This window comes from Ischnura elegans, chromosome 7 (assembly GCF_921293095.1).
Source record: "Ischnura elegans chromosome 7, ioIscEleg1.1, whole genome shotgun sequence".
NCBI classification, from domain to species: domain Eukaryota; kingdom Metazoa; phylum Arthropoda; class Insecta; order Odonata; family Coenagrionidae; genus Ischnura; species Ischnura elegans.
Window position 1 is genome coordinate 61,143,044 of NC_060252.1, and position 15,458 is coordinate 61,158,501.

The 15,458-nt window shown below is 36.2% G+C and overlaps 1 protein-coding gene and 1 long non-coding RNA gene across 5 annotated transcripts in view; both read right to left on the reverse strand.

Annotated features, from left to right (window-relative positions):
• Positions 1-2,730: 2,730 nt before the first annotated feature.
• On the reverse strand, positions 2,731-3,932 carry LOC124162660. Its single transcript, XR_006865640.1, has 2 exons — positions 2,907-3,932; positions 2,731-2,766 (listed from the first exon to the last, which is right to left on the reverse strand). It is a non-coding gene; the product is annotated as an uncharacterized LOC124162660 (long non-coding RNA).
• Positions 3,933-10,368: 6,436 nt separating this feature from the next.
• Positions 10,369-15,458, reverse strand: part of LOC124162472 (methyl farnesoate epoxidase-like) — a 41,389-nt gene continuing 36,299 nt past the window's right edge. For all 4 annotated transcript variants that reach the window (XM_046539014.1, XM_046539017.1, XM_046539016.1 and 1 more), the window contains exons 9-10: positions 10,795-10,936; positions 10,369-10,645 (exon numbers count right to left, since the gene is read on the reverse strand). In XM_046539014.1, the coding sequence (XP_046394970.1) occupies positions 10,464-10,645; positions 10,795-10,936 (324 nt within the window). In that variant the 3' untranslated portion in view covers positions 10,369-10,463. The remainder of the gene's footprint in view (positions 10,646-10,794; positions 10,937-15,458) is intronic.

Below are 15,458 nucleotides of genomic sequence, written 5' to 3' on the forward strand. Positions count from 1 at the left end.
AATGTGAGATCACTTAGGACTTGCGGTAGGACAGGTTATTAAGGATGTGGAAAAGATGAAATACGTCACTATGAAAAGGTTTGCTGATAGGAGAGAGGAATGGAGAGCTGCGTCAAACCACTTAGGATTGTTGACACATGATGATGATAGTAATAGGGTGGTTTCCTATTATTTTTTATTGCCTAAATCGAAAGATTATTACTCCTGAAGTACGCATTTCACGCTATTAGATTTTCAAATGACGACATCTATTTTTTGCGATAAAATGAAAAGTGAAACTTTTCAAGCACGCGAAAATGCGACGGCTAAGAATGAATGCTGGGAAAAGCTCATGTGACGTCATTCTGGTTCCCACTTTTGCCGTGTGTGGTGACCTTGGGGCAAGGATGTGTGCGCCGCGGTGATGCAGGGTACTCTGCTACCTCCTAGCAGCCTGCTGCAGGCTGCTATCAGGTAGCAGAGTACCCTGCTAGCAGGTAGCGCTTGGCTTAAATAAGGATTATTAATACCTCATCAAGCGAAGGAAACTTTCCAACCATAGGTAGTTTTAAAAGGTGATTATTTAGAGATGTTTCCCTGAAGTCTATACCTCATGCATGCATTGGTAATCTCAGACGATGTAAAACTCCTATCTACTCGTATAAAAACTAGGTCCATGTGATGTCACGTGGAGTGGCATCGCATGGGCCATGGGCCAATCTGGCCTTTTTCAAATGCAGTAAAAATTGACCATTGCTATTCCTCTAAACTGGGATTTATAAAACCAAATAATTTTTATATTATGAATACACTAATGGTGGGTAATGAATGGCAATCAATGCCTTTCGTTTCCTTTGATGAAGGAAACTACCCTATTCATGCAAATACCTTGAGTTAACTTAATCAGAGATTTAGGATAGGAAATATGTCCTAAAATATTTCAAAGTTTTGCATAAGACAATCAAGTCTCTAAAGGGCAGCAGGATGGCCATTAAGGTGATGACATATATGCATTGTGTCTGCTAGGCCCTCAGGCACTGCTAGTCAGCAGATTAAAAACATCAAGCAATAACAATAATTACAACCGTCTAAATTATACTGATTGGGTGAATACAGATTTTGTGCTCACGCATTATTCGAGAAAGAAATACAAACAGCAAAATGTAACAGTAGAGATTAAAATCATCAATGCTACCACACTCATCAAAGAAATAAAATACAAATGTTGCACTCATTTGTACTTCCATCTGAGTCATAATAATTACCAATGATTTCTCCCTGCCTGCATTGTCTGTCACCTCATGTACGGTTTCACTTAACCATTTCCGAAAAAAAGGTAGTCTTGAATAGAAATCTTGAAAGGGATTGTTGACTCGTCGTCAGGACTGAGAGTGGGAAATATAAAACTCCAATTGGCACATGCATGGACACAAGGTTCCTCACTTCAACCTCACTGGTAAGGTTAAAATGAGTGTATTGTAATCTCTATGGAATGGCTTGGTTCTCTGGATTTATATTGACGCATGATGGATTTTTTGGAAGATGAACATTATACATTATAGGTACATATATAGTTCTCCTAAAATTAACAAAAAACTGAAGATGAGATTTTGGTAGCTATAAAGGTCAGTGGCACAGCAGGGGGGGGGTTTTGGGGGATAAACCCCCCCCCAGAGCTCAGAGAAATTTTTTAATTTCATCAATTTTACTTAATGGATTAGTATTACTTATAGAATAGTGTTAGGATTAATCAAATATCCCACAGAAAGCCGTAAACCTCACCACTTTGAACCATTAATCCTAAAAAAAATTTAGAGGAGAGCCCATGCAACTCCCACTCACCCTGGCGGGTATGCAATACCCCCACACCCCAAAGTATTATTATCTGTTCATTTTATCTCTGCGGGTCAACTTTCGTGAGATCCCGGACACTCTCGGAGGGCCTCGCTGAAGGGGGAGGGGCCTCGCTGAAGGGGAAGGGGCCTCGCTGAAGGGGAAGGGGTAGTACCGATAGAGAGAGAGCAGGAGCGACCTTAACGTTGCCAAATGTACATAGCCGCCCTTGTGTCTCACTGAAAAGGTGTGACTCACACGTGGCCACAGATATTTTGGGCCCGGCGGCGAAACAATGCATACAATGTATTGAGGATAATCCCATCTCAGAAGCCAGGATATTGTCCGCTAAATGCGAGACCGCTGGTGAAAGGCATACATAGGCGTAACATTCTCATAAACGGGGAGTGCAAGGGAATTCGCAAGGATAAGGATGCAAAAAGAATGTAGAAAAGTAGCGCGACGGGTATTTTATTAAATAATTTATTTGTAACTTATTGCTGGAGTGGTGTGGCTAATATTTCAACCTCCTCGTCTTCCCTCCCGTCAGTGTCTTCATTTTCCGAGTCACTTTCCGTGAGCTGTATAATTATCGGCTCCATAATAGCGTCCCTAGCAATTTCTTTTTTCAGATCTTCATCTTGCAGCTGTTCTGCATGACGGACACATGCAGCCCACGCATCCTGCGTCACTTCATCGATGACCTGCAAAATTAAAGTTCGCGCATCACTTATTCAATCCAACCAAGAATGTTAGCCAATCTCTCCAGTTTTGGCGATACCAACCTGATTAGTGATGTCTTCAAGGTCTTTCACCTTGAACGTGGTATTCCTTTCAGCTACCTGTCTTTTTACTTGTGCCCACACCATTTCAATTGGATTGTATTGGCAATGATATGGCGGAAGTCTTACGACATTATCTCGCTGCTCCAAGACACTTAAAAAGTTTTGGAACCTGTGAATGAGTTTTAAAGAAGCACGAAGTTAACAATAAACATCAACTTCGCTTAAAAATCAACAAGAAGTGTGTATAATTTTTAATATAATATTTTTTTAAATAATACTGTGAAATTAATTCCTAAGTTTTAGACTTACCATTTCGTAAAGACGATTGCATTCATATCGCAATGGTAATCCGTATTTTTTTTGCCTTTACTCCGGAATACCAGCTTGCATTCGTTGAGGAAGCCAGTTTCCGCCGATCCCACATGACAAATTATTAATCTTGATCCCTTCCCGATGGGAACTTTCATCCCTCCTTCTTCATTCGGCCCTATCCAACATGCTCCTAAGGAGTAATTTTGATTTACCCAAGTTTCATCGAGATAAAAAATTGGCCTTGGTCCACTGCTCCGCAAGTTTTCCATTTTTCTGAGGAAAGAAATTCTGGCTGCGACAATGTCTCCCCTCTCCATAAGGAATTTCCTCCCATCCACTGTTCTTTTATAACGGAAGCCAATGTCCCTCATAGCCTTCCACAATGATGTGCGGCCACCGACAAATTCACCTGATTCCCTCATTTTTCTATGGACCTCAGTAATTTTTGGGAATTTCCCCTGGTCATAAAAATCGAGGATATTCCTCCGCAAAACAGTTTTTTGGAATTCATCAAGCTCTGTAACTGTCTTTCTCCTTGACTTTCTCCCTTTATAAGGGGATTTAAATTTCGGAGATCCTCCACTTTCGGGAGAGGTATTCCTGCCTGAAAAGGTTAAATAAAGATTTATTTAAATCTACCAATTTTGCCTAAATGAACGAAAATTTAGGTTATAAAAATAGATTGTATTGTAGACAATATATACGAAGAAATGTAAGATTGGAAGTGAGATCATTACCTTCGCGAGCGATGGCCTGGATTCTTCTCAGGGGTAGCCCACAGGCTTCCGCAGCTCTTTCCTGGACTTTCTCAAGAGAAAGAATTGGTTGTCCCAATTCCTTTTCCCGTTGAAAATAACGAAGAACATTAAACACAATGCTCTTCGCTCTACTGCGAAGCAGCATGTTGACTTTCTTCTCCATAGCGCCTTCAATAAACACCCAAGGTATCGAAAACTATATAGGTTGTAATACCCAAAAGTAAATACGGAGTTGAGGAAAAGGGTTAGGGTTTGGTAAGAAAGGGATCGGAAAAGTACTGAGAGGGAATAGGTGGAGGGAGGGAGTCGGTGCTGATGGGAATACAAAAGATGAATAAAAATTTTCTGGAAAGGAGATGGAAAAGGATTGAAGTGGAAGAATAAGGAACAGTAAGTTATAAGTTGGATTTAAATGGAAGAATCGAAGAGCACCAAGAGGACGCGCGAGATTTGGCAACACTGCTAGCAGATTCACGAAGTTGACACGACGGAGGTCTGAGAGCGACTGACGTTCCGAAGTGCTAGACCACGCCTACTGCCTGCTGATTGGCAGAGGGAAAGTCACGTGTAGATAAACTTTCCCTCCTCTCACCCCAACTCTGTTAAGCCACACCAGCTCACCCGCAGAGATAAAATGAATAGATAATAGTTGCTCCTAAAACCCCCCCTAGCCTTGATTTTTGGCTGCGCCCCTAATAAAGGTGAATACCATGTATGGTTACACATTTTAAGTCCACTACAAAACACTCAAAAAGCAACACATTTAACAAAAATAATGATTTTTTTCTCTTGTGAGATAATATTTGCCACATTGCATAATTTATAGTAGCCCTGAGTATAATTCTTTGATGGTTTTTCCACAATGTCCTGATGAAGGATAAAAATGCACAAAAAATTATTATTATCACAAAATAGCAATTGATAGTTTCTCTTTTCCTTTATAAAGTAATATCATTATGCTATGATTTTACTATCAACAGCATACCAGGGTAATTTTTTCGTCCTGATGATCCTCATCTTTGTTGTTGGATGCATTGAGTTGCAATGAAGGGGACCATATGAGGAGAGATATTAGTTCATATTTAGAATACGTGTGCCTATGGTAGGGTTTTTGCCTGGAGAAAGAGAAAAAAGTATACCATCGTGAAGAAGAGAAGTGTGAACAAGGATGCATCTTTCCGCAGTTATGGGGCAATGGTATACAATGCTATACAGATTATTCAGGCTTTGATAGAAGAGTGAAGCTATTACAGGCATAGGCGGATCTAGGGGGGGGCACAGGGGCACATGCCCCCCCAGAGCCTTAAAAAATATGGAAGATTTTAATTAAATCCCATTATCATTGCGTTCATTTTGTATTACGAAGTAACCCCCCCCCCCCCAGAACAAAATCCTGGACACGGTCTTGGGTGTGCCCCCCCAGAAAGAAATCCTGGATCAGCCCCTGATTACAGGGGAGGAAGGCAGGAGCAAGATGTTTACCAAGTTGTTCCCTTTAAATGGGACAGAAAATGATTGCAAGAAGGAAGCTAGATAGGAATGGGCAGGGTGCTCTATCTAGGTCATTTCTTCCCTTTTCCATATCCATAATTGGTGTTTCATCAATTTTTTGTTTTGTTCATCAATTTTTTGTTGAAGCAGTCATTTACCTTGTGTAGACAAAAAGTGAGGGCAATGACATGTATCGACACATGCCAAAAATATATTTTACATTGTCATTTTTATTTTAACTGTTATGTGGCACCTATAATATGTATTAGTTTTAGAGACAAATTACCCTTTAATCACTAATGTAAAAATAACCACCCAGTATTTTTTTTCAGGGAAAAAAATTGTCAGGGAATTTTGAGAAATGTAAGGGAAAATGTCAGAGATATTATCAGGGAACCTGAAATTTTCAATCTGTGGCCACCCTGGACAATCTTAAGATTGGTTTGACTCAACTTTGCACACAAGTCTCTTTTCAGCTAATTTTTTCACGTATGTATGTACACAATTTCTCCCCTCATCCTCTCATTCTCACATCCTTCTCAACCTGTTTCATTTCTTTAGAGCAGAGTCAGTTTCATTTCAAGGGCATACCCATGATCATAACTAGGGAGGGGGGGCAAGCCATGGTCTAAGGGGGGTAAGCCATAGTCTTGGGGGGAGGGGGGGCAAGCCAAGTTGTGGCATCTGAAAAAATAGTTTTATTTTATTTACATATCTTATACTAATACATATAATTTTTCGTGGGTTTAAAGAAAATTTGTTGAATATTTACTTTCATTTCAATTCAGTACTGATTTTGCTTAAAGACTAATGTCATTTTTGCTTCTAGGGGGGGAGGTGAGCTGCCCCCCCTGCCCCTTGCTGGGTACCCCCATGTTTCATTTCAAAGGGAATCAGCATCCTGTGTTGCAGAACTTATCTGTCCTATTATTTCATTTTTACATTCTTATTATATGTATTTACTTATCATTTCATATTACATTCCAACTTCAGAACAATTTTCAGTCTCTAGCTTATATCAAAACAAATTACATACATGTGTATACTGATTACTGAAACCTGGTTCATTATCTTGCTTTCAACAAACTTGCTTGCTAACTGCTGAGTCCATAGGCTTGTGTACCACACTCACTCCTCTGCAGTGTGCAGACCTTAAAGTCCTCCCAGAAGCTTTTAGCTGGTGGACTCCAAACTGCTGCTAAATTTCTCTTGTACTATATTTAACAAACTCGTTCAGTGCTGCATCTAGGAAGTAAATTTTCCCACTTGTATGTTGATTTTTGGGCATTTGCAAGTATGTATTGTTTAAGTGACTAGGTTGGGTATAGCCCTACTTTGGGTCTCAAATTTGGTTACCATTCAGGAATAGTGCTGTGGTGTGGAGGTTTGTGTGCTCCCCTCCCCATATGGAGGGGCATGCATATTTGTAAATTAATATCCAAATCTCCCCTCCTACCTAGTTTCCTTTAGCCATATTTTTTCAAAAAACTTCAAATAAAAAATGAATCAAAGGTTGATGCAGTTTATTTTCATTTAGCTGAAGGGAAGTAAATGATCATAAATGCAATCATTTGATTTTATCAACTGTGGTCTTACTATCTGTTATAATACATAAATGGTTGTTTTTGTACTTATCTTATGATAAAATATCCTTGTTTTAACCTCATCCCAGATAACACGGCATTTGTATTACATCAATAATACACAAAAAATACGTGCCCAAATACATATGTATAAGATGGAATACGATGGTATTACATCGGTATATTTCACGTAGAAGTGGTTCAAAAGTCCCTATAGATGTATGTATTCGTGCGTATTACAAATTGGAAATCTGAATACCCATACATGAATTATACATATGTATACAAAGGAATACAATCGTATTACGTCTGTATATTTCACGTAAAAGTGGCTCAAAAGTCCCTCAGGATGTATGTATACATGCGTATTACAAATTGGAAATCTGAATATCCTTACATGTAATATACATATGTATCTGCAGGCCCTCGTACACGAATTATACATATTGATTTTCTGACCCACATCCACTTAATATCAATATGGATCAAACGGATGAATAAATATAAGGAAACCAGAACATACAGATAATAAAACATTTATTCAAAGAGAAAAATAAAATAATACACACAAATAACAAGTGTGGCCATGAATATTGCTAACAAGCATTAAGGGCCAGCAAACAGTAGGTGAAACTTAGTTTTAAAAAAATGGCACAAAGATAAATCAAGTACAAACAATGGTTTGAGTTGGAAAATAGAAAAAAATGTTAGCACGGAACAAGCGTTGTAACCCATTGCACAAGAAGAAACCTGAATTCAGGAAACCAACTCTGCACAATTAACCACTTTCTGAAAGGAGAAAAGAAGAAGTCAAGTTTAAAAGTCATGCAAAAATATATCTTTTTGTAAGATCTGAATAGGAGCTCAAGGCCTTTCAATTTGAATTCTGTGAAGTCTGTAAATTTAGTACTAATTCTGTATTCTGAATGCAAATGAAAGTTTGGCTTCTCTGCTAGGTTCCAGACATAAGTTTTAAATTTTTTCATTTACCAATTATGTCGAGGTCCCAGCTAGCACAGATTTGACATTGTCCTTTGAGAAATCATATATTTTGGGGATATGCTTTCATTTTACAAAATTAATAGCCTTTCTCTTAAGAAGAATGAGAAATATGAGAAAAGATCATATGACTACTTTTAAATATAAATTAACTAGGGAAAACGTGAATCCATTGGTATGCTTATTTAGTACATTATACTAATTTATTAGTACCATGATTTAGTATCGGATGATTCACACAGAAAAAATATAAACTTGTGATATCAAATTTTCAAACAAATAAATTTCATACATAACCGATAATTTCAGGCTTAACTTTAAGAAACCTCTCCATCATGGATAAAAAAAATTTTTTCCCTCAAACCTTACCTTGGTATTAACAATTCCACCTGGTCTTCTGGCTTTGCTTCGTCGTCTTTTCCGTAATCCATTCTCCTCTTGTCCAGGCCAAGCTATTTACATCGTCGCCTCCTGGGTATGCGCGAAAGAGCATGAAAATAAAATAATAATTAATTAATTTGGCCCATACGCACCTCTTTCTTACATATAATGACAAACTTTCGCATGACAATTACGTATTTATCTTGTGTTAATAATAATGACGAAATGCACCTTGATTTGACTGCATTTCAAGATGAAAGAAATATTACATTTTGCTTTAAGGGAACCGATATTACACGACCAATACTTCTTGCTCGTTAAATAATTAGAAGTAGAGGGCAAAACCGGTCGGAACCTCGAGGAATCTATTAGTGACAAGGCTACGCTGATAAGTCTAAGGTCAAAGATGTTATGACTAAAGCATAGGATAACTAGGAATACAAGAACTACAATACAGTAGGCTGTGGTAATAAACAGCGATAAAACAACTTACACTTGAACGAAAACATTCCTTTAAACAATTTTTTCTGCTCTTAATTAAGAGAAGAAAAAATGTAACTTCAGCCGCGAAGCACGGAATTACTATACGACGCATAATCTATTAATTTATACGTACAAGATTGGCATTACTATGTTTTACCATATAACTTCAATGGACACCAGTCTCCTCGATACATAACTCAACAAAAAAGGAAAACAATAGCCAAACATAAACAAAATAATTACCTCTATTGGCGCAATGTGGTCAATGTAATAGTTGTATCCAAATATACTCAAATAACATAATTAATGTAGTCTATGTATGCGTACAATATAATAAAAGATAAATCATACCTTACCTTAATTATCCAGTGACAGGAAACTGTTGGAGCTGGCTTGCACGAATCGCAATAACGTGCGGGATTGAAGCACATTTCCAGCAAAACATAGCTTCGGTTTGAGCGCACCATCCACACGCACCGGTTATCGAGGATTAAAACACTATGTCAATTCTTCCAATACGTATAATAATACAAACAAATATAAAATTAACTATACATCAGTAGCCGGAGTTCCTCCTACAGCCCCAATCCTTACTCTGAGCCTACAGCACGTTCTTGACGTTCTCGTAGTCTCGAACGAAATGCCGAGCTAACTGTTAACGAGTTTATCACTCCCACTCACTTCCCTAGCTTGTTGCGACAGAATTGAGAATTTAATTTTTTTGTTTAAACAGTTAATTTAAAATATTGTTTAAAAAATTAAACTTCGCTTTTACTTTTGCGCTGTGCAAGAACTATTTTTTGTATTTTTCATGTATTGTGAACCATTTTCCATGTGTATATTTCGCGGATGGAAACTGAATTTTACATATGTAATACGTCTGTATTTCGCGTGCATTTACAAATTAACATAAATATGGTCGCCATACTACCCTTGCTCACATCGATCAGTATATGATTTATTTTTAAGCTTCCTAGGTATAAATTCGAATGGATGAATGATCATTGAAATGAGGAAATCTGGCGTTTGCAGTGAACATATTATTTCTGCAGAAATGTTTCTGAACATTTCACTAGACGCCACGAAAATCCACCTCTCAAAAATTACAGGAAATATACATAATGTATATTTTGCGTATTTTTGACCACATTTACATATGTATTTCCTCTGTATTCATACATATGTAAAAGTAGCAAGTGTTACACGATATTTACATTTGTATTTTTGACCACATTTACATAAGTATTCAAATTTCAAAAATACAAATGTATTTATCGTGTAACACGTACCACTTTTACATATGTATGAATACAAAGGAAATACATCCAATAATACATATATATTACACATGTTATACATAACAAAAATAAATATGTATGTGACCCATGAAAATACAATATAAATACATTATGTATATCCAAATGTGTGCTGTTGGGGATTTTATTCATGAAATTCTATTATTTTCAAAAACATTTTTTTATATTATTGAATCCTTCCAAAATTTTCATGCCAGGTTCCAAACGAATTATGATCTGAAATCATTTAGCTCAGATCTGAATCGGGTATGGAACTGAAGTTCCTGATTTGGAACAGGTTGGACACTGAATGTACTGATCTAGGGCTGGAAGGCACAACAAAAGTTTTTAAATCATATTTCACATCATTTCCCAACTCATTCTCAACTAATTCTTTGGAAATCAATTTCAATATTGTCCAATTACTTGTCTAAAATTTATTTTTGATTAATAATTTTTTGTTGTTGAGGAAATTTTAAAGGTTTAGCAATTTACTCGTTCACTCAACAGCTAGATCCATCGTATCCGAGGGATCACTGGCGATAGAAATCAGAATGATTTTTATTACTCTCTCAGGCATACTTGAATTTTGAACTCACTTGGCATAATAGTAATATTACCAACTGGCTCTTTTGAGGGCATTGGTTCTCCCTCAGGCACTCGTATTGAATATCTCTGCATTAAGCAAGCAAAGAAAAGGAACACATTATTTCTTGCAAGTGCTTCTCCAAGGCATGATCGCTTTCCTGTAAAAATAAAGAAAAAATATTTAGGCCATTAGCAAATGTAAAAATACAGGTTAGGTGTGCCGTGATACTGATGTGGATGTGTGCTCATCAGATCACTCATTTGTATCCTGAAAACGAGTACTTAAAGGCTTTAAGAAGTTACTCACCCACTCCAAATGGCATATAAGCCTCATGACGAATAACCTTGCCATCAGGACTTATGAATCTCTCAGGTCGGAAATTTTCAGGATCACCCCATATTTCAGGATCATGGTGTAGCTGATGCAGATTCAATAAAATTGTGGAATCCTAATTGGATGAAAAATAGGTTATTTTACTATCCCTCCTTTCAAGTATTATACATATGACCTATGGTCACCTTATAAAACTCCTAAAAAAAAGTTTGACCAAGAAAGACAATGCAAATTTCAGTGTCAAATATATGAACCCTACATGTATTCCAATGCACTGTATTCATTAGCTACAGTGGCAGATCCAGGATAGGGTCAAGGGGGGAGCCTAAAAGGGGGTAACCTCCTGGCAGTAGTGGGGGTTCGAGCAAAATTACCATTCTATCTAGTGTAAATTGGATACCCAAAGGAAGGGAAACCTGTCTGGATCTGCCACTGGATTGTAACATACTGAACGCATGTAAAATAGGCCCTAAGTTATGAGCTAATTTGTATTTCAATTTGTAAAAAGTAGATAAATATATCAGAAAATGTAACTAAATACTTTTGTACAAAGTGGCAACCTCCAAAAATTTTTATTTTATTTATTGTGTGTTTCAACCCAATGGGAAGGCTATAGCCACCTTGCCCCCCACAGATCTGCCACTGATTGGCTATATATGAATCAGCCAAATGTGTAGTAATCTGCATTTCATGATACCATACCCAGATAACACGGCATTTGTATTACATCAATAATACACAAAAAATACGTGCCCAAATACATATGTATAAGATGGAATACGATCGTATTACATCGGTATATTTCACGTAGAAGTGGTTCAAAAGTCCCTATGGATGTATGTATTCGTGCGTATTACAAATTGGAAATCTGAATACCCATTAATGAATTATACATATGTATACAAAGGAATACAATCGTATTACGTCTGTATATTTCACGTAAAAGTGGCTCAAAAGTCCTTCAGGATGTATGTATACATGCGTATTACAAATTGGAAATCTGAATATCCTTACATGTAATATACATATGTATCTGCAGGCCCTCGTACACGAATTATACATATTGATTTTCTGACCCACATCCACTTAATATCAATATGGATCAAACGGATGAATAAATATAAGGAAACCAGAACATACAGATAATAAAACATTTATTCAAAGAGAAAAATAAAATAATACACACAAAGAACAAGTGTGGCCATGAATATTGCTAACAAGCATTAAGGGCCAGCAAACAGTAGGTGAAACTTAGTTTTAAAAATGGCACAAAGATAAATCAAGTACAAACAATGGTTTGAATTGGAAAATAGAAAAAAATGTTAGCACGGAACAAGCGTTGTAACCCATTGCACAAGAAAAAATCTGAATTCAGGAAACCAACTCTGCACAATTAACCACTTTCTGAAAGGAGAAAAGAAGAAGTCAAGTTTAAAAGTCATGCAAAAATATATCTCTTTGTAAGATCTTAATAGGAGCTCAAGGCCTTTCAATTTTATTTTTTTTTCAATTCATATAAGCAGTCAGTATTCTGTGAAGTCTGTAATTTTAGTACTAATTCTGTATTCTGAATGCAAATGAAAGTTTGGCTTCTCTGATAGATTCCAGACATAAGTTTTAAATTTTTTCATTTACCAATTATGTCGAGGTCCCATCTAGCGCAGATTTGACCTTGTCCTTTGAGAAATCATATATTTTGGGGAAATGCTTTCATTTTACAAAATTAATAGCCTTTCTCTTGAGAAGAATGAGAAATATGAGAAAAGATCATATGACTACTTTTAAATATAAATTAACTAGGAAAAAGTGTATCCATTGGTATGCTTATTTAGTACATGATACTAATATATTAGTACCATGATTAAGTAGCGGATGACTCACACAGAAAAAATATAAACTTGTGATATCAAATTTTCAAACAAATAAATTTCATACATAATAGATAATTTCAGGCTTAACTTTAAGAAACCTCTCGATTATGGTTTAAAAAAATTTTTCCCTCAAAGCTTACCTCGGTATTAACAATTCCACCTGGTCTTCTGGCTTTGCGTCGTCGTTTTTTTTCGTAATCCATTCTCCTCTTGTCCAGGCCAAGCTATTTACATCGTCGCCTGCTGGGTATGCGCGAAAGAGCATGAAAAGAAAATTACAATTAATTAATTTGGCCCGTACGCACCTTTTTCTTACATATAATGACAAACTTTCGCATGAAAATTACGTATTTATCTTGTGTTAATAATAATGACGAAATGCACCTTGATTGACTGCATTTCAAGATGAAAGAAATATTACATTTTGCTTTAAGGGAACCGATATTACACGACCAATACTTCTTGTTCGTTAAATAATTAGAAGTAGGAGGGCAAAACCGCTCGGAACCTCGAGGAATCTATTAGTGACAAGGCTACGCTGATAAGTCTAAGGTCAAAGATGTTATGACTAAAGCATAGGATAACTAGGAATGCAAGAACTACAATACAGTAGGTTGTGGTAATAAACAGCGATAAAACAACCTACACGTGAACGAAAACATTCCTTTAAACAATTTTTTCTGCTCTTAATTAAGAGAAGAAAAAATGTAACTTCAGCCGCGAAGCACGGAATTACTATACGACGCATAATCTATTAATTTATACGTACAAGATTGACATTACTATGTTTTACCATATAACTTCAATGGACACCAGTCTCCTCGATACATAACTCAACAAAAAAGGAAAACAATAGCCAAACATAAACAAAATAATTACCTCTATTGGCGCAATGTGGTCAACACATTGCGCCAATAGTTGTATCCAAATATACTCAAATAACATAATTAATGTAGTCTATGTATGCGTACAATATAATAAAAGATAAATCATACCTTACCTTAATTATCCAGTGACAGGAAACTGTTGGAGCTGGCTTGCACGAATCGCAATAACGTGCGGGATTGAAGCACCTTTCCAGCAAAGCATAGCTTCGGTTTGAGCACACCATCCACACGCACCGGTTATCGAGGATTAAAACACTATGTCAATTCTTCCAATACGTATAATAATACAAACAAATATAAAATTAACTATACATCAGTAGCCGGCCCTACAAACACAATAAGGATCAAATCTGTATTTTAGGGAGATTTCATAATACATCAAATCTAGATTTCCAAATCCTTTTTAAATACGGATTAAATCTGTTTCCGAAGTTTCTGCGCCACTAGCGGCGCTAGCGTCGGTGACGTAATTTTTCAAAATGGCCGAAACATTAGTGATGAAGTGTGAAAGTGTGTTTTGTTATTGTTACTAAACGACTAGATTTGACCGACACGAGCTGCATATGGTTTATTTGCTCCATTATCTGTTATATTTTTCCTTAATATCCATCGATTGCATAAGTATCGTATTTGCACCTCACAGTAACCTGGATCTTCCGTATGTAGTGAACTTTATCATTCAAAATACATGTATAGTTTTTTTAAAAACCATATTCCATTACGTTGGTGCACATTTATCTATTACGTTGGTTCATTATGAGTTTATTTTATGACTGTATCGTAATGTTTCAATTTGTAAAGTGCCTCTGAAAATAGTAACGAGGAATGGTCTTGACAACAAAAACGACGACGAGGAGAAATTTTTCGTTTCTCAATGTTATTCGGTGGGCTTATTTAACCCTGAAGTCCGTTTCCATAATTCCCTTCAGATTCCTTCTTTTGAACCTGGTTTCTCCATTAACTTTTTTCTTACTAAGCCCATGGTTGAACTGTGCTTTTAGTGTCCTCAGGTATGTTAACTTCAATGGCTTTGTTATTATGAACCTGCTTTCTAACTGAACCTTGCAATATAAAAATTTTATCATTTCTCTCCCTAAAAATTCAATAGAGTGACCGTTATTGGGCCCATAGTTGAACTGTGACTTCAATGGGCTCACTTATATTGACTTAAATGGCTTTATTTTTATGAATCTGCTTTCTATCTTAATCTTGTATTATAAACATTTAACTCTGCCGTGAGTGTCGTCATGTTTGTTGATTTCAATGCCTTTGTTTTTATTGATCTGCTTTCTCCCTGAACTAGTACTTTAAACATTTATTTTATATTGACTGCAAAGCCTTTCACTTTATCCACCTGCCACTTTTCTATGTAGTATATTGTGTTTATCTTTCCTCCCTTTCTGGCTGCGGCAGGCCAGTGCAAGGGATAGGAGGAGGCAAATGATGCTCAACATCAATTAGATTCATAGTAATTTGGAATTCATATATAATGATAATAAAAAATACTTGTGATTTTTCAGTAAAGCATCAATTACTCTATCTCATTTTTTTAAATCCATATTATTTATCTTTTTTCTCAAGTCAGTGTATTATTGCGAAGTGGTTACTTAATGTATTTTTCCACCTAAAAATCTATGACATTGATAAGGGCACATTAAAAGCTAGTTGAATTAATACATTATTAATTTCATTGTAACTTGAAATGCTTGGAATTTGTATGTGACATAAATAGATATTTGTACCTTTTTAATAAAATATTAATTATTGAGTCATGTTTTCTCAATCCAAATAAACAATCTTTTTCCTTCAAGTCCGTTTATTATTGCAAATTGGTTAGTTAATTTTTAAAGATTTTGCTTATTGGGTGCTTGATAATATA